Source organism: Haemaphysalis longicornis, unplaced genomic scaffold, assembly GCF_048455015.1.
Source record: "Haemaphysalis longicornis isolate Haplotype H1 unplaced genomic scaffold, Haemaphysalis longicornis Haplotype H1 scaffold_10, whole genome shotgun sequence".
NCBI lineage: Eukaryota > Metazoa > Arthropoda > Arachnida > Ixodida > Ixodidae > Haemaphysalis > Haemaphysalis longicornis.
Window position 1 is genome coordinate 49797345 of NW_027526204.1, and position 23271 is coordinate 49820615.

The 23271-nt window shown below is 45.3% G+C and overlaps 1 protein-coding gene across 1 annotated transcript in view; it reads left to right on the forward strand.

Moving 5' to 3' along the window:
• The window catches only part of LOC144157727 (uncharacterized), a 159782-nt gene that overhangs the window by 90399 nt on the left and 46112 nt on the right, over positions 1 to 23271 (forward strand). The window contains exons 5-6 of the mRNA XM_077688508.1: positions 5612 to 5822; positions 19413 to 19566. Of these exons, the coding sequence (XP_077544634.1) occupies positions 5662 to 5822; positions 19413 to 19566 (315 nt within the window). The 5' untranslated portion in view covers positions 5612 to 5661. The remainder of the gene's footprint in view (positions 1 to 5611; positions 5823 to 19412; positions 19567 to 23271) is intronic.

The following is a 23271-nucleotide window of genomic DNA, read 5'->3' on the forward strand; positions in this document are numbered from 1 at the left end:
CCATACTTAGCGGCCTACGAAGACTGGAGTCGTGGTGGCGCCATATACTTGTTACACCCCTTAGAACAAAGTTTGCAACCCACAAACACAAATAAAACTGTACCTGTTACCCCGGCGAGTAACGGTGTGGTTGCCGCTGCAGTCTGGTCCTCTGCCTGCGCACAGGTGTCTATGCAGGTTTGGCAGCGTCAGCTGCTGCCTGTGCCAGCCTCGCGCTCTCTGAAGTGCTGCAATTGCCGGCCTTGCAGATGCTGCAGAACTTGTGAGTGGCGCCGAAGTGGCACGCGTGGCACCGGCCCGTGGTGTTTGCTGGCATCGGCCGGTGTAGCTCTTGGCCTCCCGGTGTTCTTGGCCAGAAGTTTGTGGCAAAAACCAGAGGTCTACACTGCGGGAAAGGCCCAGGACGACAACCTAAATCAGCGGCCAGCTTCTCCTTGTGATATTTCTGGGGCGCTGTGGACCGGAGGTCTGCATGCAACAAGTCAAAAGCTGTCTTCACCATGCGGCCCAACAGGAGCTTGCAGGGGCACGACCAGTGACGTAGTGGGGTGTGGTGCGGTACTGCAGCAGGACCTGGGCAACCTGCGTCCAGAAATCCCTAGCCTTGCTCTTCGTTAGCTTGTCCTTAACATTAGCTTGTCCATGGCAGCAGCGTTCGATGCAGGTGGTACGGCCGAAATGTCACCGGGCGGATTACGTTCGTCAGCTAAGCCAGGTAGTCCTCGCTGGCGAAACTGGGACGGTTGTCCAAGATAACGTGCGGCCACCCCTGTACTCCGAAGACTTGCCACAGCGCCGCAATGGTTGCACGTGTCGATGGAGTGGTAACTGCCAGTACCTGCACCTTCTTCGAGAAGGCTTCCACCACCCCACCACCAGGAAGTACTGGCCTTTGAAGGGGCCTCGAAATTCATGTGCAGACGGGACAAGGGTGTCTCCGAGAAGGGCCAGAAATAATCTCCACATGACGTGAAGCCTCCTAGTTCTCCTGGCAGATTTCGCTTCTCTGCATCATGTGAGCAATGTCCTGGTATAGGCCAGGCCACCAAACGTAGGATCGGGCCACTATCGTTGTCTTCTCTAGACCTGAATGACCCCTGTGCAGCAACTGCACGACCCTGTACCGCAGGCTTTGTGGAATCACTACCTTTGAACCCCAAAGCTGGTAGTCATGATTCAGGCTGAGCTCAGCGGCTTTTGGCTCTAGGTCCGCATCGCCAACTTCTCCCCTCGGGACATTGCCTTGACCATGTGTTACATTACTGCATCAGGGTTGGTCGCTTGCATAACCACTGATCTCGACAGCACATCGGACATGCGTGCCCCAGCATGAACACTTCGGCAGGCTCAGGAACTGCAGGAGGCTCCTCCAGCAGGGCAGTCGCATCAGCGCACCAACAGGTGCCAGATCCATTCCCGGCGGTAGACGAGCTTGTAGTTGCATGCCACGAGCTTTAAGACCCGGCGCACCACTCGAGGCTATACCTGCACTGGAACTGTCTTGTCAGGCCCCAGAAGCCCCAGCAGAGGCTTGTGGTTCATAATTGCCTGTAACGTCTAGCCCCACAGGTACTGGTGAAGGCGCTCGCCCGGAACATGAGAGACATGCCTTCCTTGTCGAACTGACTCTATCGCTGTCGTGCAGCATGAAGCCGAGGGGACGCAAAGGACATCGGGCGCTCATGGCCATTATCCTGCTGTGCCAGGAGAGCTTCCACGCCATACGGCGCCGAATCTATGGATAAAACGACGGGGTTCTCCCGATCATAGAGTACCAGCAGCGGAGTCTTTGTGATGAGTTCCTTACTGCGCTTGAAGGCCACGTCCTTTTCCTTCTTCCAGGCTGTCCATGTTGAAAAAGAAGATGGAGCGTCTGTAGATGCGACGACAGTTTCGGACTGGCGCCTTGAGCACAGCCTTAGTTTCGCGGCGGGCCGGGGCCAGGCCTGCCTGGGAAATGACTTGTGCCATGTATGCGACACTAGAAGCGAAGAACACCTTTTTTCCATCTTGAGCTTCAGCCCAGCGTCCCCCAATCGTGCCAAGTCGTTCTGTAGGGTGTGGAGGTGGCCGCCATCGTCTGTGCCGGTCACCAGGACGTCGTACAAACACACAGCCACGTGCCTCAAGTCTTAGAACAGGTTGCCCATCTCCCTCTAGAAAATGGCCGTTGCTGACGCCACGCGGAACGGTAAGCACGTTTACTGGAAGAGGCCAAATGTTTTCAATACGAAAACATACTTCCGGGGGAAAACTGGAGCAGCAGCTGCTGCATCTCTGACTTCTGTTCCCCAGACAACGCTCACCAGAGATCTTCAATTCGGGGCTGCGGGTACTTTCCCACCTAAGCGATGGGGTTGATGGTGATGTTGAAGTACCCGCAGATCCCGTCACTGGCATCTTGGTTGAGCACTGAAAAAGTTGTTGCAGCCTGCTCTGATGGCTTAACAGGTACCAGGAAGTGCTCTAGCTGCAACAATTGCAGCTCCTGGGCACCCCATTCTTCAAGGCGAATGGCAGTTGGTGAGGATTGAAAAACCGAGGCCAGGCTTCATCTGCGACATGGATGCTAACTGCCGTGCCGGTGACTGGACCCACCCCGGTATAGAACAGGACCCTGAAATTGGTGCACAAGGCCCTGGACGTCTTTCACCACATGTAATGCGTCCTGGCACTCAGGCAACCGCACGCCTAACGCCTGTATCCAGTTTCGACCCAGGAGCGTTGGGGACGACCCCTTGGTTTGGTCAGGGCTGCCTTCCTGTCGCCAAGAGGAACGCTGACCTTTGGCCTGACCCTCGAAGTAGGCGAGCTTTCCGGAGTAGCTGCGGAGCAAGACGCTTGAAGCGTCGACGGATACTTGAGGGAAGGTGCGCTTGAACAGTTTTTCGGCCAAGTCTGCCACGCTGTGCCCTGTGTCCAGCTCTATGAAAAAAGGGTGACCCGAGACTTCGAGGGTCCGCATATTAGGTGGCAAGTCAAATCATATTCAAATCAGTTTATTCACACACAAATTGCTACGGACCGTAAACAAAACCACATAAGCCCTTGACATGGTCGATGGCCCGCATACAGAGCAGATGGAACCTGAACAGACCTTCAATATTTAAAATTTATAAGCATGTAACACATGGTTTATTATGAGTGATGCACATCATGAAATTCACATACATAAATTATATGATACATTAACAGTCCTGTATACATGGTACATTGTTCAAATGAAATGGCAACTGATAAAGCAGCATTTGTTTACTGTAATTTGTTCGGTTCTTCGGTATTTGGTAGCGGTCCTATCGGCGCGTTTGCGTGGGTACATTTTAAGCTGAAGTTTGGAAATACTGCATAGCGCATCGTTACTTCTTTTTACATTGGTGTGCTAGTGTTTGAACAGCAAGGATTTATACAAATAGGTCACTGGTAATAATTTCATTTTTTTTCAAAAAAGGAATCTGTATGACTATCGTAGCTGGGTCCATGTTGATGCGAACTGCTTTTTTTGTACTTTTGAAAGTTCAGTAGTGTTCGCCTGAGTTGTGGTGTCCCATACCGAGTGCAAATACTGCAAAGTCTACCAAAACATAACCCGATATGGTATAAGATTCACACTCGTGGGCAGAAAAAAACTAAGTTTAGAAAGAACACTAGTAATGTGGCAAAGTTTTGATAACCCTAGGTCAACATGAGCATTCCATGACGTGTTGCTCAAAGTGTACATCGAGGCATTTCACAGTCTGTAAAATTTCTATATTAGAATTACCTAGTTTTAGTGTGTTCTGTCAGTGAACTGTGCGGTTTGTTGTTCTAAACTGGACTGCTTTAGTTTTAACTGCATCAATTCACAGTGAATTTACTGTGCTCCAGCGTGACACTTTATTATGCAGTTCATTGTAAATGCGAACCACATCATTTTGGTTTTCAGCGCTAAGAATCATGGCTGTGTCATCGGCATACATTATAATATCAGCAGCGCCATCAATATTGGCTGACTCATTATTACATATGCAAAATAACAGGAGTCTTATGATGTTTCATTGTGGTACTCCTGGAGAAACGCGTTTCAAACAGAAACTATGATTATTAATTAGAATTGTCTGCTGGCGATTGCTAAGGTAGGAGGTATGTAACTGCAGAAAGGTACCATGAAAGCCATAGTGGCTGAGCTTTTAAGCAACGTAACATGATTATGGCAGTCAAATGCCTTTGAGTAATCGATGAATACGCCTAATGGGTACAACTGTTGCTCAAAGAAGTTAAGGATTGCTTCTTTTTGGGCTAAAAGGGCACTATTAGTTGAAAGGCCCTTAGCAAATTCAGACTGTACAGTGGTTAATATTTTGTGCCTATTATAGTAGGAAATCATGCGAGTGCGTATAAGCTACTGTAGGCCTTTTCAAAATATCGGAGTTCGCGCAATTGTCCTATAATTTGTGAATTCGTTTTTATCGCCTCCCTTGTGCAAAACGATTGCCTTAGCCTTTAGAAGTTGTTTAAGAAGTGTACCGGCAGTAAAATGAAGATTAAAGACATGCTCTAAGACCGGTGAAATAAGGTGTAGAACACAGTTAATCGGCCGGATTTTCAAGCCATCTACATCAAGGCAACCACTTTTTTTCAGAGAAAGAAAAGCGCTCACAATTTCATTCAAAATGATGGGGGCCCAGAAGGCCGAATCACGGGTGCTTCCCCTTATGAAGTTTGCATCAGCTGGGTTGTGAACGCTGTTGCATACTGATATGAAGTAATCATTAAAGGCATTTGCTAGCTCTTTATTTGTTAAGGTCTCACTTCTCTTTATAGCCTCGTGTGTCATGTCATAGCGATTCGCATTACGGCTCAAAACAGAATTAATGTTCTTCCAAGTAATATATGATGTTTTAATAACTAAAGCACTGAATAAATTGTGTATTGTCTTTTTTCGTTGGGCAAGAGAATGTTAAGGTCGTTGCTTTGGGCTGTGAACTGTTTCAGGGATCAGTGGTTAGACGGCAAAAAATTCTCATAAAGATTTCTTTGTTATTTTAGTAGTTATTACGTCAATGTGTCGTTGTCTGATATTGAAACATCATCTGCATTACTGTTTCGGCGCAATCGGAATTTTTCCCACTCGAGCAGTGTGGCCTGACGGCGAATAAATTTGATTTGAGTCGTGTGTTTAATTACTGTAACGGTATTAAAGTGAACACTGCCGATGGTGTGAAGTGAAATGTTCCTCTTTTTCTATTTAAAAAGTTAACAAACGTATCGCTTGGGCACTTGTCGGCTCCAAAGTATCCTTGGGACCGTTTTCCAAACCGCTGTCAAGCTGGTCTCGTGACGTAGATAGTAGAAATACGCCATTTAGGCGCGGTCACATACACGATAGTGCTTTCTTTACTTGAAAGTTTCTTTGAGAATAATCATGAAAGTAATGATTTGTAGCCCCACTAGCACCGAACTTGTGCTCATCGGCACACCTCAACGCGCTGAAAATCTGACAGGATCTGGGTTCTCTTAAAATTATTGCCTGCTAAAGATGTATCACTATGTTTTTGTTCGTATAAAGACTGCCAGCGTGCGCAAAATCGCCTCAACGTGGGTTCACTTCGGTTTCCATTCCTTCTGCGCGCAGAGGTCAAAGAGCTCGTTTGCACCGTGGGGTCGGCGGCATCCTTGTCCAAAATGTACCCTCCAGATGGTCTCTGCCACTATCTATACTACACGCATATCTTCATTGCGGGCCCAGAGCTACGGTCTACCGAGTCGATACATAGTTACCGCACGTTCAAGAACGTCGTCAAAAAGTACCAAACGACCCGCGGCGGGCTGGCCTTCGACCACCGGTGAGTGACTTCATTTCCTAGGTAAAACCGCATCGGGTAAGAAAAATCGTCATTTAGAAGAAGTAATAAGCAAGGACCACCTTGCAGAGCGATAGGTAACATTCGGCTAGGTTAGCCACCTTTTTTCAAGTTTCCTTGTAACGGCACACTACAGGAAATCACAAATAATTACTCCAGATTGTTCGCAGGAGCCAGCCACTTCACCTATAAAAAAACAGGTTGGAGAAACAACAAAGCTGCGGAAACGTACCAGCAAATATTTGCCGCCTCAGAACACCATTATCATCATCACCATCATCACCACCATCATCATCATGCCTAATAATTCCGCTGTTGGCGTAGTTCTTTTCTACGACCTACCCTTGGCTCATACTCAGAATTATGGGGATGTTTGGTAAACCAGGAATAATCATCTTTTAGTTCTGAACCGTTTGCTGATATAGGCAAGGTAGGAGGAAGGAACGCAGTTCTCCAAGCACAACCTCCATGGTAACTACGTGCTGCTAAAGCTACCGCGCGCGCCATTTCTTCAACCTCTCTCTCCATGCCACTGTTCGAGCAATCTGACACTCCCTATCACCAACCACCGGTCACCTAAGTCTGGTTAGATCTATTTTTACATCATTTTTCTTTCTTCTAGTGTCGAATTATCCAACGGAAGACATGCTGTTCCTCATGATATGTGTAATTGTCGGTAGTGAGTCAGTTCTGAGTATTTTAGTTTTATTCTGAAAGGTGTATAAGCACTTCCAGATGACGTATGAATTATCTGGAGAATTTAAAAGCGTGCAGTGGCGACGGAAAACGTGCACAGAATGCACTGGCGCAAAAATGTATGGTATAGTTCCAGGGAAGATCTATGTGCCATGTTCCCTATTCGACAGCAATGCAACCACGACAAATAAAAATATATAAACAACATATTTCCGTTAATGGTAATTCGCACTGTCCCTCCTCGGTACTACAACAGGTGCCCTACCGGTGCATGATTGGTATAGTCTACAACTTTAACCAACACCTTACTACCGGTGGCTTGCCATCAAACAACCAACTGTTGAATAACATCGAACTTTATGTGCTGTAGACTGAAGATAACATGGTGACCGCCTTAACGGCGTCCTGAATATTCTGACCATTAGAAATTCAAGGATGAATCCACTAACACTGTATTTTAAAGAACATCATCATTACAAGCATAAGCGTTAGCTTTCAAATTCTGAATTTTCCAGGACGGGATTTATATCGCGTTTATTGGAGAAGCAGAGGGTTGTGGATAGCAAGCTACGAGCTAATATTTGTTATAACTTCCAGCCAAGCATTAGCATTGGCCGTGAGTAACAGTGGGCAGTCACATAAGTTGGCTCAGACCTATCAAGCTTGCCTTAAAGCTAGGGGGTAAAGTAAGTCCACCTAGCCGAGTTCTTCATTTGCTAAAGCCAACAAACACATGAGAAGCGCCTGTATAGTGCTTTTCTTGTCGCGTTTTCTGAGTCTCTTTTCGAACGCTTGAACCAGTATCCAAGGTCACACAAATAAGATCATGATCATGATGGACGAACCAAACCTCTTTTGATAAGGGCAGCTGTGCTTTCAGGCCATTGAGACCTGAATGATTCTATTTTACGTTCTTCTCCCTGGTGAGAACGGTTCGTTCCATTTTTTATTTCACCGTGTTGGCAATACTACACGAGCGAGTCAAAAATATTGTCATAATGATTGCTACTATCATCCTCAAACCCTTTGTACCCACTGCAGGACGAACGGGTCTTCCAAAAACCTATACACTACTGCCCGTTTGGAAATCTTTGAAGCCCATTCAATGGCCCGAAACTTGCAAGCTAACGCTTCGCAGAGTGCTGGGTCTTCTCGCAGTTTCTTTACTCTCATTCGAAACCATTTTGATACATGGGTGGGCCCTTGCCATTTATTTTATACATCGTCCTCCCAACCCCATTTTTTCGCCCAATGTTAAAAAGAATACACTGTACCCAATTTTGGTTCCTAGCCCATGCTACTCTCTAGTTCCAGATTATTACCGCCAGCACCCTTTTTCGTACGCATGGTTGTGTTTCTGCAGTGCTGGCAGGTGATGACGTCCGCAAAAAGCAGATGCCATACATATGAGTGGGAAGGAGCTCATAGAAGGGAACAGCTTACCAGACACGAAACAGTCAAGTCGGCCATTATGGCTGCTGGTCCTTGGGGCGCGTACGCGTACCGGTTAGTTATCCGGCGGTGAATGACGGCGGAGCTTTTGCATTGAAGACTTTCGTGGTTCCTGGTATGGTTACAGTCATTGTGCCATGCCCACTGTTGAAATATTACAGATTACAAAGACCTGGAAATAAGCAGCTGCCGTTGCTGTAATATATTATTATAAAATATGTTAGTCGCATTTCTAAATAAACAATTACACGCGTCGTAAAACTCACGCTACGGTTTCATCAAGAAAATGATGCCATCACGATAATAAAGGCACTCCACCATTGGATGACTCAATACGAAATGCGATCTTCTCATGATGTGAGTGACTTCGAACATCAAATAGGATTGCTACCACTGAACATCGATTTATATTTTATACGGCCGCAAATAAAGACACACATGAAATGGAGGACGTGCTAAATAGTTGTGTGATCCCACGCTTTAAACAACGTTACTTATTCTTAGCAGATGCCTTTGAAGAAAACAGTGAAACACATGGCTTGGACGTTCTTCTTACGGCAACTTCTTTCTCGACTACTCACTTAGACACGACAGCAAGAATTGGCATCAAGCCCCTCTTCAAATTACGTAGCGATGTCCACAGTGGAGTCTTCGCCATATTGATGAAATTGTTTTCCAGCTAATCATGGAGCACACAAACTGTGGTCATTGACTGGCCAACCTAAAGCGGTACACCCGAACACTCTGCCATGCCCAACGAATTGGCCACGTTGACTACAATGTGAACTGTGTGAATCCGGCCACCGTCCTGTCCGAACGTTTATGCCAGCGAAAATCTATGTTCCTGAGATTGTCGTAGTTCATCGTATACACGGTTTTGCCTCGGCGAAGGTTGAACTGAAATTACCTGACTGACCAGCACCACCAAGAAACTGCACTTGCTCCGTCAACGTTTATCAAAAGACAGGCGGGGTGTTTCTACCCCTGAGCATCCTATTGTTGCTTGGAAGCCGGGGCTCAGAAGATAAGGCCCCAAACACTGCCAAAATCCTTTCCTCACGCTTTCGGCAGACCGCGTTCATAAGTTCGTGCGGTTTGACCTGTTGGCAGCAATCGCGACCCCCCTTGGCGGGTTCCTTAAAAGTATCTGGGAAATCTCTCCCCTTCTAAGGAACGGCGCTTGCTCCCACAACATGGATCAAATGACGTGCTCAAAGTTTGCACGTGTTGAGTATAAAGTTTCGCCGTTGTATGCCTCTCTTCGAAAGATGATCGGTGCGTACCCTTACGCCAAGCGGTAGCTTCGCCTTTGAGTGCATGCTATTCAAATCTAAGCAATTTCGGACCGTCTGCGGGTGAGTGCAAAGTCAGACGATAACCGAGACATCCCTCTCATGCAAGCTTGCGGTTGAACCATGTTTGATGTTAGACGAAGTGGTGCATATAAGTTATACGAAAAGTTAGAGGTTGGTAGTGATGATTGAGCTAAAATGTTTGTTCTAGTGTAGGGTGTAGGGAGTCAAAACGTTTAACTCTCCCTTAGATCAAAAGATATATTGTTGCGTTGCCGCACGATGTGTGACATGAACCATCTGCAGTGCAGAAGCTACCCATTTACAAAAAAAGTTGCAAGCTATTTACAATTCGGCAATCACAGCTAGAGCAATGCCCGCACCAAGCGTCTTCGTCTGTATAGGATGACCATGGCGTTACGCTGCACTATCCATTTTCTCTTGTTGTCGTTACAATATCATTCAACCAACGCGGAGACTGGAAAAAACAAAAAAACATAAACCAGAGAGTTTTTGCTTGAAAGAATTGAAAACTGAACCATTGCCAAAAGATAAAGCCACACAGGAAACATAATTCTGTAGTAGCCTTGCAGATGTCATTAAAATGCTTGACAGATGTTTTACCACCATCGGGGCAATTAAAAACTTAGAGTTTATGATGAAATAAAATAACAGTAATGGGAAAAATACTGAAGTTGCCTCTGTTCGTAGGAACTAAAAAGAGCCCGAGTGCCTTTTTTGCAGATATGCGGAACATATGTGCTTGTTTCTAGCAGAGTTTCTATGTTTTCGCTGCATCCAGAACGCGTATCATCTGAGTCATTTAGGCTTCGCATCCACAAAAATGGCTATCACCCAACACTGTCCAATTACTGTCCTGAATCTAATATGGGACGTTTCAGTAAGCTATTAACACACATTGTCACATTATTTATTTGTCGGGATTCGACAGATTACGATATCTCATTTACGCATGATCATGAATTCAAAAAGAGATGTCGACTTCGAATCAGAATTATATCAGTTGTTTGTAAAACCTTAGAAATGCTCGACTCATCTCGACAAGTTGACATGCTCATTTTTGCTCATCGCATTCGATAAGTCTTTTTTTGATTTTCGCAAAGCGCTCGATAACGTTCCCCACAAAAAATGACCGTTAACATCGAGTAGATTGGCCCTAGTGAAATTGGATAGTAAGGATTCGTTTATAATTCCCACCTACAGAGCGACCAATTCGTGGAAATTATTGTAGTTTATTCTAGTGTCCGCTAGGTAACTTCGGGTGTACCGCAAGGCAGCGTACAAGAACGCTTCTGTTTCTAATCGATCTAGTTGATGGATTTGAGAAAAAAGTTTTTATAATATTTATCATAACTATCTCGAGCGAAGATGTGAGATTTAAAAAGAAAAGCTTCACAAGGAGACACGGTGAGTTTGCACAATTCCGTTACGACAGTTTTGAATTCGCGAAACCCTGAAGCATGAATATAAAACTTCAAAAACAATGCTGCTGCGAGCAACGCAAGAAATGAACCTAAGTGTGTTTTCTTATGCCCAAAATGATACAATATAACCACAAGTAGAACTAATACTAATATTTGTGTGTTATATTTACTAAGCATATTTTATCATTCCCGATTTCTACTGTGTATTTAGCCGATTTTCACTGTATGATTCCTCAAGCGAAAACGTAGAATGGCTCTGACAAACTCTAAAATTGTTGTCTTCGAATACACGGTGATAGTTGGGTAACCTTGTACTGCAAAGAATATCACAAATTTTGAAATGTCAACAAAGAAAGAAACAGACTTGTAGTTCAAAAATATAAAAAAAGATTTCCTGTCAGTACTGACGCCTAGAAGTGAAGTCACTTTACTTGAGTGCTGGCGGAAGATTTGTGGTGGACACTTTTTACTTAGCCTTGTGCATGGCAGAATTGAATTAATTCGTCTTGTTATATACCTTTCCTTGATTCACGTCAAACCGGAAGAACACCGCTTCTTCTTGCACCACTATTTATCACATAAATTATCACATGAATATTTGTGTGCCTACTCCTAAACGGAATTCCTTCCACCTGCATGTTTTAAAGTCCATAAACTTCAAGATGAGCCGGAAAAATTTGCTTTCATGAATTACTGTGCCCAAAACGTGTGTTTTGGTTAGAAGTTTGTACGACAATTTTCCGGTTGTTTAGTCCTGTTTCGGCTGTAGTATTGTTGGGGAACGCTTGTTTCGCCACTGTGATTTTATCTCGGTGGTTGTTTAATGGTGCTCTAATAGGCTAGAGTTAAGAGGAATTTTGACATGACGTATTTAAGAACCTATTCATAAGCTTTTTGTACGTCGCTCGTACTTTATTTCGCATCCTGCATTGGCCAGCCTCTTGGCCTGTCGTACGAATAAATAAATGAATGAAACGAACTAGTGGAAAACAATGTATAGTGGAAAAATATTCATGTGGTACAAGACAAGCCCCTGCGAAACCTGTGTGGGAAGGGGGAATGTATATTACGACTATTTACCAATTCGTGCTAATAACGTGTCACAAATAGGCGTGCAGGATGCTCTCTTGCAAGCGGCGATGCACACCAAGTGTATCATTGTGTACGCTGTCTTCAATTCTCCCCAGAGAATCCCAAGCTTAGCATTGAGACAGAAGACGGGTGGCATGTCTCTAGATCAAACAATGCTACACCTAAAGCTCCCGACCAGAGCCCTCCCCATAGTGCCGACTACCCACATAAAGCAATATGAACAAAACTACACATCAAGCAATACTGGAAGGGAAGCAAAACATCAAGAGCAACAGCAACATTGCATTGCAAATCATGTGTATGGTGAGCCATGTCGCAGAGCTTGACGAAGCGGAATGACATCAGATAATACTTTCAGGAAACCTTTCAGAACGCCGATCGATGTGACCCGTGCTATGTTCGCTTGAGCCGCGGATAGAAATCCCAATGGGACGGTCGCCACGTTTGCAGACGATGTGGCTCGCCTTTTTGGCCGTGTTGAACCTGCCATGACTGAGAAAAAATCCGGGCCATCTCCACTAATGTTATACATGGGGAGGGGATAAACATGCAGTGCATAAGTGTATTCTTGACACCTTGGCGTTTTTGCCAACGGAAATAAAACCGTTAGAAAGTAGAGGGGTATAGAGCTTCGCTCCAAAAGTCTCGTGTCTTTGAAACACGAAAAGTTCTAGTAGGAGGCGTTGCAAAGCGCGTGAGGCGTAAATGAGTGTCCCGGTGTTTTAGTGCTGTCACTACATCGACGAAGACATGAGACGACAATGACCATCTAGCGCGAGGCATGAACGAGCGTCCCGGTGTCTTAGTACCGTGCATACATCGACGTTGGCATAAGCCGCCAACATGAGGAGATGACACGAGACGCTCACAGCCCGTCCCGGTAAGGGCCATCGTCCCTAAAAGAACTCCGCTTCCTGATGCATCGCGTTATGGAGCAGCTTTGCGTCGGCCTTGTAGGAAACTCACTACACACGAGGAGGGCTTTTATCAAGGAGGTCACGGCTATTGAGCAGGCTGTGCAGAAACGTCACGACCAATATGACCAACTTACGCCTTGAGGTGCCGGTAACGTTTTCAGTATGACCAGTGACGAGAGTTTCTTGAGAGGCCACATACTATCACTTCTACTGAAGACTTGAATCAGCTAGGTATTTAGTCTCAGTTGTCGGCTACTCCTCTGGCTAGAATTGGGCGCGAGGAGCCACTCGAACTGTTCTCGCCACCCGATCCGAGCCACAAACACTGCCATCCAAGCTACGCCGTGGGAATTCATCAGCATGCCCTTATAATGCTGACTTCACCATCCCGTCAGCCACCCCCACGTATACATCCTTGGTCCGCCCACGACCCCGCTCTGCAGCCCTAGTACAAAAGACGAACTTGTGGTGCTCAGCTGACCGACGGCCATGGTCCTACAAGTGTAGCTATTCTGATTACATGTACCGACGATGAACCCTAAAAGGACATAATTTTTCCTGTCATCCCTACTACCGTTCTGCGGTTCGGGTAACGGCCTGCTTAAATCTAGTATTTCTTTGCCACACGAAACGCTAACTAGCGCCATCGTCTATCACACTCGCCGTTCAGTGCAGACGACTGCTAACCGATTCCTCGTAACCGTAACCCTCGAGACGGCCCTCAGAGGAGGTTTCGCACCTCACGAGCTACAAAACCACATGAAGCAATCTTCGCAGACAAGTTTGCGGGATATACAAATTCTGAAGACGTTCAGGCTTGGCAGCCGACGACTCAAAACGCCGCAACAGATAATTTAAAGTGCTCACGACATACCGCTCCAATGCAACCACATGATGACGGCGGCAATTACTGACGGAGTGTGTAATTCTGAATTCCTTATTACTAGCGACTGGCATAATGTGACCAGGCGTGTCCAGACACAGGCGCGGAATATTTATTCATCAGCCGGGGCGTTGCCGACAATTAAAGAAGGTATGTACTCTGCAGGGCGGGTCGCAATTTGGATGTGCAGAAGGTCTCCTCAGAATGGCAGTTGAAAACTTCACAACACAAATTAGTTTGGGAGGCGGTGAATTTTTGGCACTTTTTTTGATGCTCCACGGTGCTGGTAATACCTGAGCATGGGTATGGCCTTTCTGCATGAGTAAAACGCCGTAATAGGCATTTCGCGGCGTCTGTCGTGACGATCTACGAACGAGCCTCAAAGACAGCTTACCAACCAGCATTTTTTTTACTGGAGATCGGTAATGACGGCATAAACGTACCGCCGCTATTGTGTGCGCTAGTTCCTAATGCGAGCGACGATTGTTGCACCGCCCACGGTGTGGATGAAGTGCATACTGTTTTTTTTTTCAACCACGAATTCGCCATGGCAAGGGCCTTCACTTCTAAAGTGCACGTCCTAATCCCTTCTTGTGAAGCTTCTCCAAAAAACGCGCCCACTTCACATAATTGACCATAGTAGCTCTCTACGAGAGCATCGATCAAAGACAAAGAGAGCGGCAAATCTTTGAAGCGTTCAAGATAAAAAAGACAGGAGGTGCTTGTATTAGTGAGGCATCAGTTTTACTTCTGGAAATGGAAATGCTGTACCTATCTTGAACTTTAGACATTGTTCGTCACGTGGTGTTTACGAGATATCGTGTTTTTTTTCTATGTGATAACTCCTAGGTCATTATCGGTCCTTCTGTTGTTTTACTTTTTCTATATATACGTTTTCTGCTGCAATAAAGCCCTCAGTTGTTCGTCAGAACCTGTGGTTTAGTCTTTCCTTTCTTCGTCCTGTCGTTTGCGCTGTTGTTCTTAGTTAAACAATGTACCAACTGGCCCGTCAGCATACCCTTCTAAAAAATACCATTGACAATTTGACCAGTTTTTTACGCACCCAAAAGTACAAATCAACATAGAAGTATAAAAAAAGACCACTATAAAGAAATACTATGTAACCATACAATCAGATTCTATCTACAGCGCATATATAAAAACCGTGAGGATACCCTGAAATACAAGTTGTAGTGTGGGTGCTGTTTTCGTTTTCCAAACAAAAAAAAAACAACCCAATTACAAAGGAATCTCAAGGGACAACGAAACACTATTTGCAATTTTACCTTTCGTTTATACATAACTACCCTTCGCACACGTGTTCTGTTTCATTTAGGGCGTAGTGATATCGATAGGAACCACACTAAACATAGGTAGACTACTTTTAGAGTTGTATAAATTATGACTCCAATCCATTGCAGTTGAACGCCTAAAAGTTCAAAGAATTTGTGAAGAAAGTAGGTAATCTATGCCAGCGCTAGATATTTTTAAAACGTGCGAAACTGTGGGATCTCCTATGTATCACTACTTCTCGCATTTACAAGAAAGTTTCTACGTTGTAGTGACGCCAAGGCTCTAACCGGTTGAGTAGGCAATGAGGGGAAAAAATAGCAGCTTCAATGGGCGATACTCATACATATTTTTACATTAGTAATGCGATATACCTGAAATAAGCCTGAAGTACTAGCCTCAGGTTTTAATTTTTTTAACTATAAAAGCCTGTTGAGGTTTGTATGTGTAGTTGTCGACCAGACCAATTAACAGTACTTTAAATCTGAGCTGAATAGCACGTTGTATATGTTAGTCTTTTATTTCTGCAAAAAACAAACGACCGCGGAATGAAGCACCCGCAATGGAGGATATTTTTTTGGAGAGATAATTTATATGAGCATCCAAACTTAAGTGCAGAAAAATATACACCAAGAATTTTAGATTCAGAAACAACCATTCCATCGTTTGAATCTAGGCGGATGGTTGTAGTTAGCATGATATTTATATATGTAGCTGTAAAGACAACCGCTTTAGTTTTCGTAGTATTAGTTTTTAGCCTATTTCTTTTTTGTCCACGTGGATAGCTTTCATAAAACATCTTTTTAAAAAACGTCTCCCTCTTGCATCTTTCAATCATTGCCGGAAACAGACAGAGTGCAATCTCACGTCGGTCTTCGCGGCATCAAGGTTTGCTCGACGTACACTGACATTTGAGAAATGGCGCTTGGCGATGTGGTGAGGACTGTGGGAGTTTGACCTTGTGCCGGCAAGGCACGTTGTCCACCCACTAGTTATTATTTAGGTAGAAGACTAGCAATAATGAATTATAAAATGTGCACATACTGCATAAATACAGACGCCATATACACGAATGCCACCACCAACCACCGTGGAATATCATCAGACGTAGTTGCGGGTGCACCGGGCAGATGCATGGGGCATGGTGCAAACAAGCACCTCACGATGCGGAATTCACAGCCATACTACTCGGTGTAAGATTGGGAGAATATAGCAACAAAAACATCATCCCCATCACGGACTCCACAACAGCCAGAAAATATCTAATGTGGGACCTTATTCGCACAGAAACCAGCAAGATCCTAGGAGCCGAACCAAACAAACAACGAAATAATATGAAGCCCAGCACACGAAGGCCTTGAAGGAAGCGAGCGAGCCGACTCCTTAGCGAGGTAAATCAACAGCCGCAGGGAAACACACCACACTTACCACCCTCTCTCCCTTCATGTCGCCTAATGAATGCTTTCCAAAGAAAAACAAGCGAGAAAGACCATGTGTGCACCGCATCACATGCTAGCTCCCAAAGAAGTGAGAAACATAGGAAAACTACAAACCAATGTTTTTCTGCACAAATCCAGACTGTCCCTCACGTTCCCAAATAGATATAACGAAGAATGCCGCCCATTCAAAATAAGTGCAGATTTATTTCACGCAGTCTGAAACTGCCCTATAATTTGGCAAGCGAACAACAACCAAACATCTAGGTAGTCTTGGAAATTATCCTCGGACCTGTCGACACAGTGTAAGCTGCTAGAGAGGGCCAAGCTGGGAGCCTTTGCTACTGGTTTACTGAAAATAGGATTTCACCCGCAACTCTTTCCACATTTCCTTCCTGCTATTTTCAAATAAAGTTTACTATATCTCTCTCGACGGTAAGATGAAAAGTCATGTAACAAATTAACAAAAGTCACGTAGCGTGAACTGACCGATTATCATGGCGGCGGTACGGAACAATATGAGGAAAGACTGCCGATACGCTGTACCGTTATCTAGTGACACTAATCGAGCGCAAGCAAGAAGCCCGTTTGCCGTAGCTGTTTACCAGACCTTTTCTGGACATCCACTTTCACAGGACTGGATGGGGACAACTTTTTTTCTCCACAAGGAAGGACACTTATGAAACTTATGCACTGTGACGTTAATCTTCGGAACACAAAACACGAGCAGACCCATTCGCTCCCTCACATTTTCTGCTCGTTTGCAGTGAGCTCGAACGGGTTGACATTCTTAGAAAGGAACAGCCTGACCAGACGATGAGTGCCGCTGAGCGCCATTTGTGAGCATACGATTAGCCTAAAGTTACCACGGGTGATCGGGTGAGGAGCATAAAGAAGCACGTGGCACTTAGGTAAAGGCAGCTTACTTGTGATGCACTTTTTTTCTAGGCTGTAACTGATACTTTTGGTTTGAATGGATTACCTGCAACAATTTTGCGTGTTTACTGATGTGTCTGCCGTACTGCTCAGAAGTCATCTGCAGATACACTTTAGGCAACAGCATTGCTTTGAGTGTGGTCAAATCAAGCTGCGTCTTCTCTGCGCCCCCCATCATATTCTGGAAGGAGAGCACTCTTTCCACTGATGCGTTTGAAGCACCTGGCGTACTTGACAATTCTCTTGACGTTGCTTCCAGCCACATCATTTGCATCTAACTGCTGAAACACGTCCACCCAGTGTTTCTCAACTGCTAAAGCGTGAGGCTTGTTGGTACATTGTAACTTCAAAGAGAAACGGCGCACATAGCGGGATTAAGCAAGAAACTCACAGTACAGCCGCTGTGTTCTGTGTTTCTTGTTAGGTCTAGTATCCACGCTGCGTTCTTGAAGTTCATCAAACGCTTTCCTTTGGCTCTTCTATTCCTGCAGCGTTTCGGCCGTATGACAGAAGGCGTGATACACTTCTATGTTACAATAGACAATCCCAAATGCCGGCAGCCGGGACAGTGGGAACACAGCCACCCAACCGGGCATGTCCCTCCTAAAGCGGGGCCGCCTCTTTACTTTAGATCAGCTTCAACCTGTTTCTACCGTAGCTTCGTCATATCCTGCTGACGCACAGAAACGTCGTCGCTGGCGCATGCTAGCTAAGATTAGGGCAACTGTGCGCAGGTCCCCAAAATAAGACACTTATGACGCTGTTCTCTCTTGTTTTGGCCGAACGTTCAGCCCCACCACTATGCAGGGTGCAATTCTGACCCATGTAACCACCAGCGACAACGAGAAACTGCCATAAATCAATGAACGAGCAGAAGTAAAGCGGCAACTGGCGCGCTGTGAGCAGAGCAGCCACAGCTCGGCGACTCCGACCACTAGCACCTGCTACACATCACTGCTGCTTACAAGCATGGCGGAATAGTCAGTATGAGCTCCGGTCGGACGTTTGGAACTCTGAACACCTTACTAAACGCTAATTTGGAGTATATATGGTGCTGCGCCAGGTTTGAGATGTAACTTACGAAGTTAATGGCGGTGAACGCGTTCCTCGACCCGTCGGAATCACCGCCCCGACGTAATTCATGGCGTGCGCATGACGGCCTACTGCAGCAGTTGGCGGACACCTTTTGGGCAATGCAACAAGCGCATTTATTTCGACACCTGTCAGTATTCGAATGATACTACATCGATCAAGGGGAAAATGTCGCTTGAATAATAATGGCATGCTAAGCAGAGTGTCCTGTTTGAGGTGTGTGCAGCTCACCGTGCTTTGTACAATCTCCGATTGAGGGATGCGTTCTATGGTGCTTGGTCAGCTAGTAGTACAAACACGACGGCGAAAAGGCGCGTGCCCCGCACTCGCGTTTTTGAGTGCGTCAGCCATCTTCACTGAGTCCGAAACTGCTGCCTCACCTCTCCGTTTACCGCCCGCCACTAATAAATCCGTGCAACATGTGACGGCCTATTTGGCCTGTGTCAATGGGCAGGCACAAATATAGCCATGGTAAACCCGTGCCATTCACGTTGGGTGATGGTTCCAGATGCACTTGCACTTGCACTTGCACTTGCAGAATGTGTGGCCGGATACGTCTTCCGAAAACTTTTGGTTTTTGACCATACCGCTCGCCTTTTTTCAGGAGTGTTAGAAGATTTGTGCTTTTGTACCTTTTGCTCTTTTTTTATTCTGAGGTATACGGTGCATCGAGAATATGATGTTGAAGAGGAGGGGTAGTGCCACACTAGAAAGCAGTAATTAGCCAGCAGGGTATGCATGGAGTGCTTAAAAAGCAGCGAGCGTCACAAGCGCGCCCAGCTGATTTTTGGATAGCAATTGCTGTTTGTTATTTTCGTCGTGCTCACTTCTATGAACGCTGCATTATCCGCAAAACGAGCTATGGTCTTCGAGAGTGCTCTTGGCTCGGTAGAAATATGTTTAGAAGACTTTAAGCTATGGCGTTTTATTCTGTATTTGTAAAGTTAATGCGGAGCATCTTTAATTTATTCTTATTTCTTTAACGAATGACTGTGCTTTGATATTTGCGAATGGCGCCGCATTCCCTGTGGCCAATTGCAGGTACGTAACTGCAGCAAAAATAAAAGATTCCGCAATCCAGTCTCAGCTGACAGACCTTGCAAACGAGAACATCCCACACGCTGGTGTATTGAACCTTATTGCACGCAAGGACAAGATGGCGGCCCTGATGTCCAACGTGAAGGGTGTTCTTGAGGTAAGAGCCTAGACTGACGTTGAGGTGTTAACAAAAGCGACACTTTGTATGGTAACTTCGGGCTTGTGGAAACGTAGAATCTTCTCTAAAGAAGAATCCATTCCGGAAGTGATTATCTAACCACCTTTCAATACGGGTTCTTCTTTGCTACCTCTCACTCCTCACAGCATTGAGGGCAGAAAGTTGGGCTAGTTGGTTTGCTCATACTGGGTACATTATGCTAGTGCCAAGACAGAACAGAAGAGGACGAAAACCACAGGATGAGCATCCGGCAATCACCTCCCCCCATCCCTGGTTTATTTTAAATAATCTGGACGTCCACCGCATAAAAACAACAATATGTTCAACAGCAAGCTTGTAAAGCAAGCAATCGTAAGGTGTCCGTCGAGACGTCATCACAATATAAAATACAGAGGGGTGCCCCGGTTTAAGAACCAATGGGCAACTGCCGATTTGCAATCATACATAAGATCAATCATGAAGAAGAGTAGAAATAAGGATGGAAATGTGCACCCCATTTTTTTTGTTTTCGTTTTTCCTCCTTTTGCAATATTTACGGTCATTCAAGATGAATTAGGCGTCTGACGCAGGGCAATAGCCGGTGTAAAATTTTTAAGGTGTTCGGTAGTCCATTGCGCGATTTGTAGCGCCATCACTCCAGCAGAAGGCTACCTATATATGCCTCCGTATCCAACGTCACACCTATTAAACGCCTCATTGAAGAAGCGTTGACCAAGGAGTACGGCTGGTAAGGTTGAACCGTCAGAACCCTGCTGATTAACGTGATGAATCTTGCCAATGAGGCCGCCGGCCATGTTTTAGGGAAGACTGCAATGGTTTGTCCTGCTCTGCATATCGCGTCCTTCTGCAATCAAGTTTATTCCTAGGAGCCTTTCTGAGTGGTCCCCCATTCTACTTCACGAGTGTCGTAACTATGATGTAGCTTTCGCTACACCAGAGCATGCACTATCACAGACCGCAGGCGATGCATGCTTGCAGGTTAGCTAGAAATTTGAACCACGGGCGCGGCTGTGCTGCTGATACCCATCATCAATTTCGGGTGGCGCCCTCTATGACCGAGTGGGAGACTATTTGGGTGTAACTTAACTTCGCAATGGTGCCGTCTGTCTCAGTGTTGGCAAGATGCAGTTTTCAATTAACACCGTCTTGCCTAATTTATTACTTGCGTGTTCACGAGACAAACACTGTAGGCGGTCTGCTTAGCGCGAGCAGAGGCGGTGAAAAAAATGTCGCTTTTCCGTGGGCTGGGATCGAGCCAGTCACTCGGACGTCTATACCTTTGCTCCACAGAGGCAGGCTAGTACCTGTATCCAAACCGTCCAAAGTGATTTGTGCGCAGCGGTGTCACGGACGTTGCTATCGTTATGCAGTGCTGCAAGTTGAGAAATGAGCGGTTAATTTGAAATGGCGGAGCTTGGGTGTGGACACCGCTCCAGTCACTTGTTACTGGTTGGCGCAGTGTCTTTGCCACGAACGCTGCCATTGTTAGGCCGCGCTGCATGTTGGGAATGTAGTGGCTAAGTCCTAATTTTCGGAGCGGCCTTGTAGACATTTGTTGCTGTTTAGAACAGCGGCGCTGCATGCCGGGAGATGAGCGGAGATTTGAAATTTCTGAGCTTAGGTTTTGACTTCGTTGCAGACACGTGTTCTTGGTGACAGCAGCAACATTGCCATGGGAGCTGCTACGGCTAGGCCTTACTGCACGCCTGAAAATGAGCGCCAAAGTGAGAAGTTACCGGCGCTCGTATTTTGTACTAAGACGCTTAGCAAAAGACGGCGCAATTGGCTCAAGCGGGAGCCATAGGTAAACGTAAAATAGGCAGGACCTGTTCAGGAAATGCTTGTAATGATAACGTATTGCAATCAATTTAAAAGATTGAGGCACAAGCAGTAAATTTCTTGGTATCATATTTTCTTTTTTTCTTATGAAATACTACACGTTTCGCATCGCCTCCGAAGACGAGTTATTTGCATCTCCTTTAGGGCGATTAGTTCTTGACATCCTTATTAGGTTGGCGACTGCTTAGATGTGAACGCACAGAAATGTGTTATACTTTAAAAACTAGGACAAATTTGGCAGTAGCCTCAAATGATAGACGCCCTTAAAGATGTTGTAAAATATATTATTGAAAATTATGCTTTAGTTCCGTGCAGTGTATTAAAAATATTTCGTAGGAAGCAGCGCTGGGTCATATATGCTAACAATTCTTTTTGGCAGTGTTCATGCAAAGCAAGAGATTCTCGCTGATTGAAAAGTTCAGTTCTACATCATTTGCGTTTCCGCATTGTAGATAGATTTTCAATTACGTGAATCCCATCGAACGGGCATGGGTACACATTGTGCACTTACCATTGAGTGTCGCAGGTTTTCTTGAGATGTTGCCAACTTTGACATGTTTCGAAGAACCTAAGGCAGTCAGATAGCCTCGCCTCTCTTTCCTTAGTCGAGGCGCAGGTAAAAGCAATCGTGCATTGTTTAAGAATAAATGATAGAAACTTTTCTATTCGGTTCGTCTTCTATGATTCGGCGTATTCCGCAGCTGGCTTTTAATGACGCCTAAAGTGTATTCCTCACGAAATATTCTAAGACGCAAAGAGGCTATCATTTGCTTTAATTTCCACGGACTGCAGATGGAACTATCCGTAATACTGCAATCCCGGCGACTCAATCTTGTAAATTTCGTCATGTCGTCTTTTTTAAAAATATAGTTTCAAAAGATTTTGGCAGGAAGAATTTTGAGACATTACCCATGTACAAATATTGCAATGGTATTCACACCTCGAAACACAAAGAAATGATTGGTCCAGATTATTCGCAATCTTTTGGGAGAGCAAGAGCTTTGCTAAACCCAAACAATTCGACTATGATGCACCAACTTGCAAGACCGATCAGTCAGTATCCGTCTAATCACTTTGCGGTTACCTTTGTGGGAGATGGTGGTATGATTCCCCCAAGATTACAAGCACCGAACATCATCACCGACAAAAGCTTGTCACAATGCGCTGTTATGCTTGTTTAACAGTTTACAAAGCCGAGGAAAAGGCAGCTCAAGATGGCCTATCTTCACGCTTGGCACTCGCCATCATAGCCGTAACAACTTGAAACAATTTTTTCAAGACAACGAGAAGTTATTTATTACCATTGCTGCACACGTTTTCTTTCCGCAGCAATCAGACGCCAGGCACAACGCCTCAAAGCTCCTACAGGGCAACCACGATCGCCGTCGTTACCAGGGTTGCCAGGTTATGAGAAAGAAAAGTCACCTTGAAATTGCCGCAAGTGGCCAAAACAGGTCGCCACCTAAAGCCAATGATTGAAAAGGAGCCTGAAGAGGCGCAATGTTTAGCAAGCGATGCGAAGAAGTGCTTTTTAGTTACATTCGTAGAACAATTCAGGAATTCCGAGACGCAGAAAACCGCATCAGAAATTTTAGTCGTTTGCAATGGTGCGGCAAAACGACAGCTGTTTACTACTCTCTACAACGAAGCTGAAATATGCAAGTTTGTGTAAAAAATTCAAAAAATATCAATGACGTAGAGTGGACATTCACTGCACAGCATCTTTTACCACTTTCGCCGCCTTTCTACAATTGTATGCCTATTACACATCGTCACACCCACTTCCTACCACTCTGCATGGAATCTCAAGATCCTGTAAACTACAGAAGCATTGAACGTTAAAAG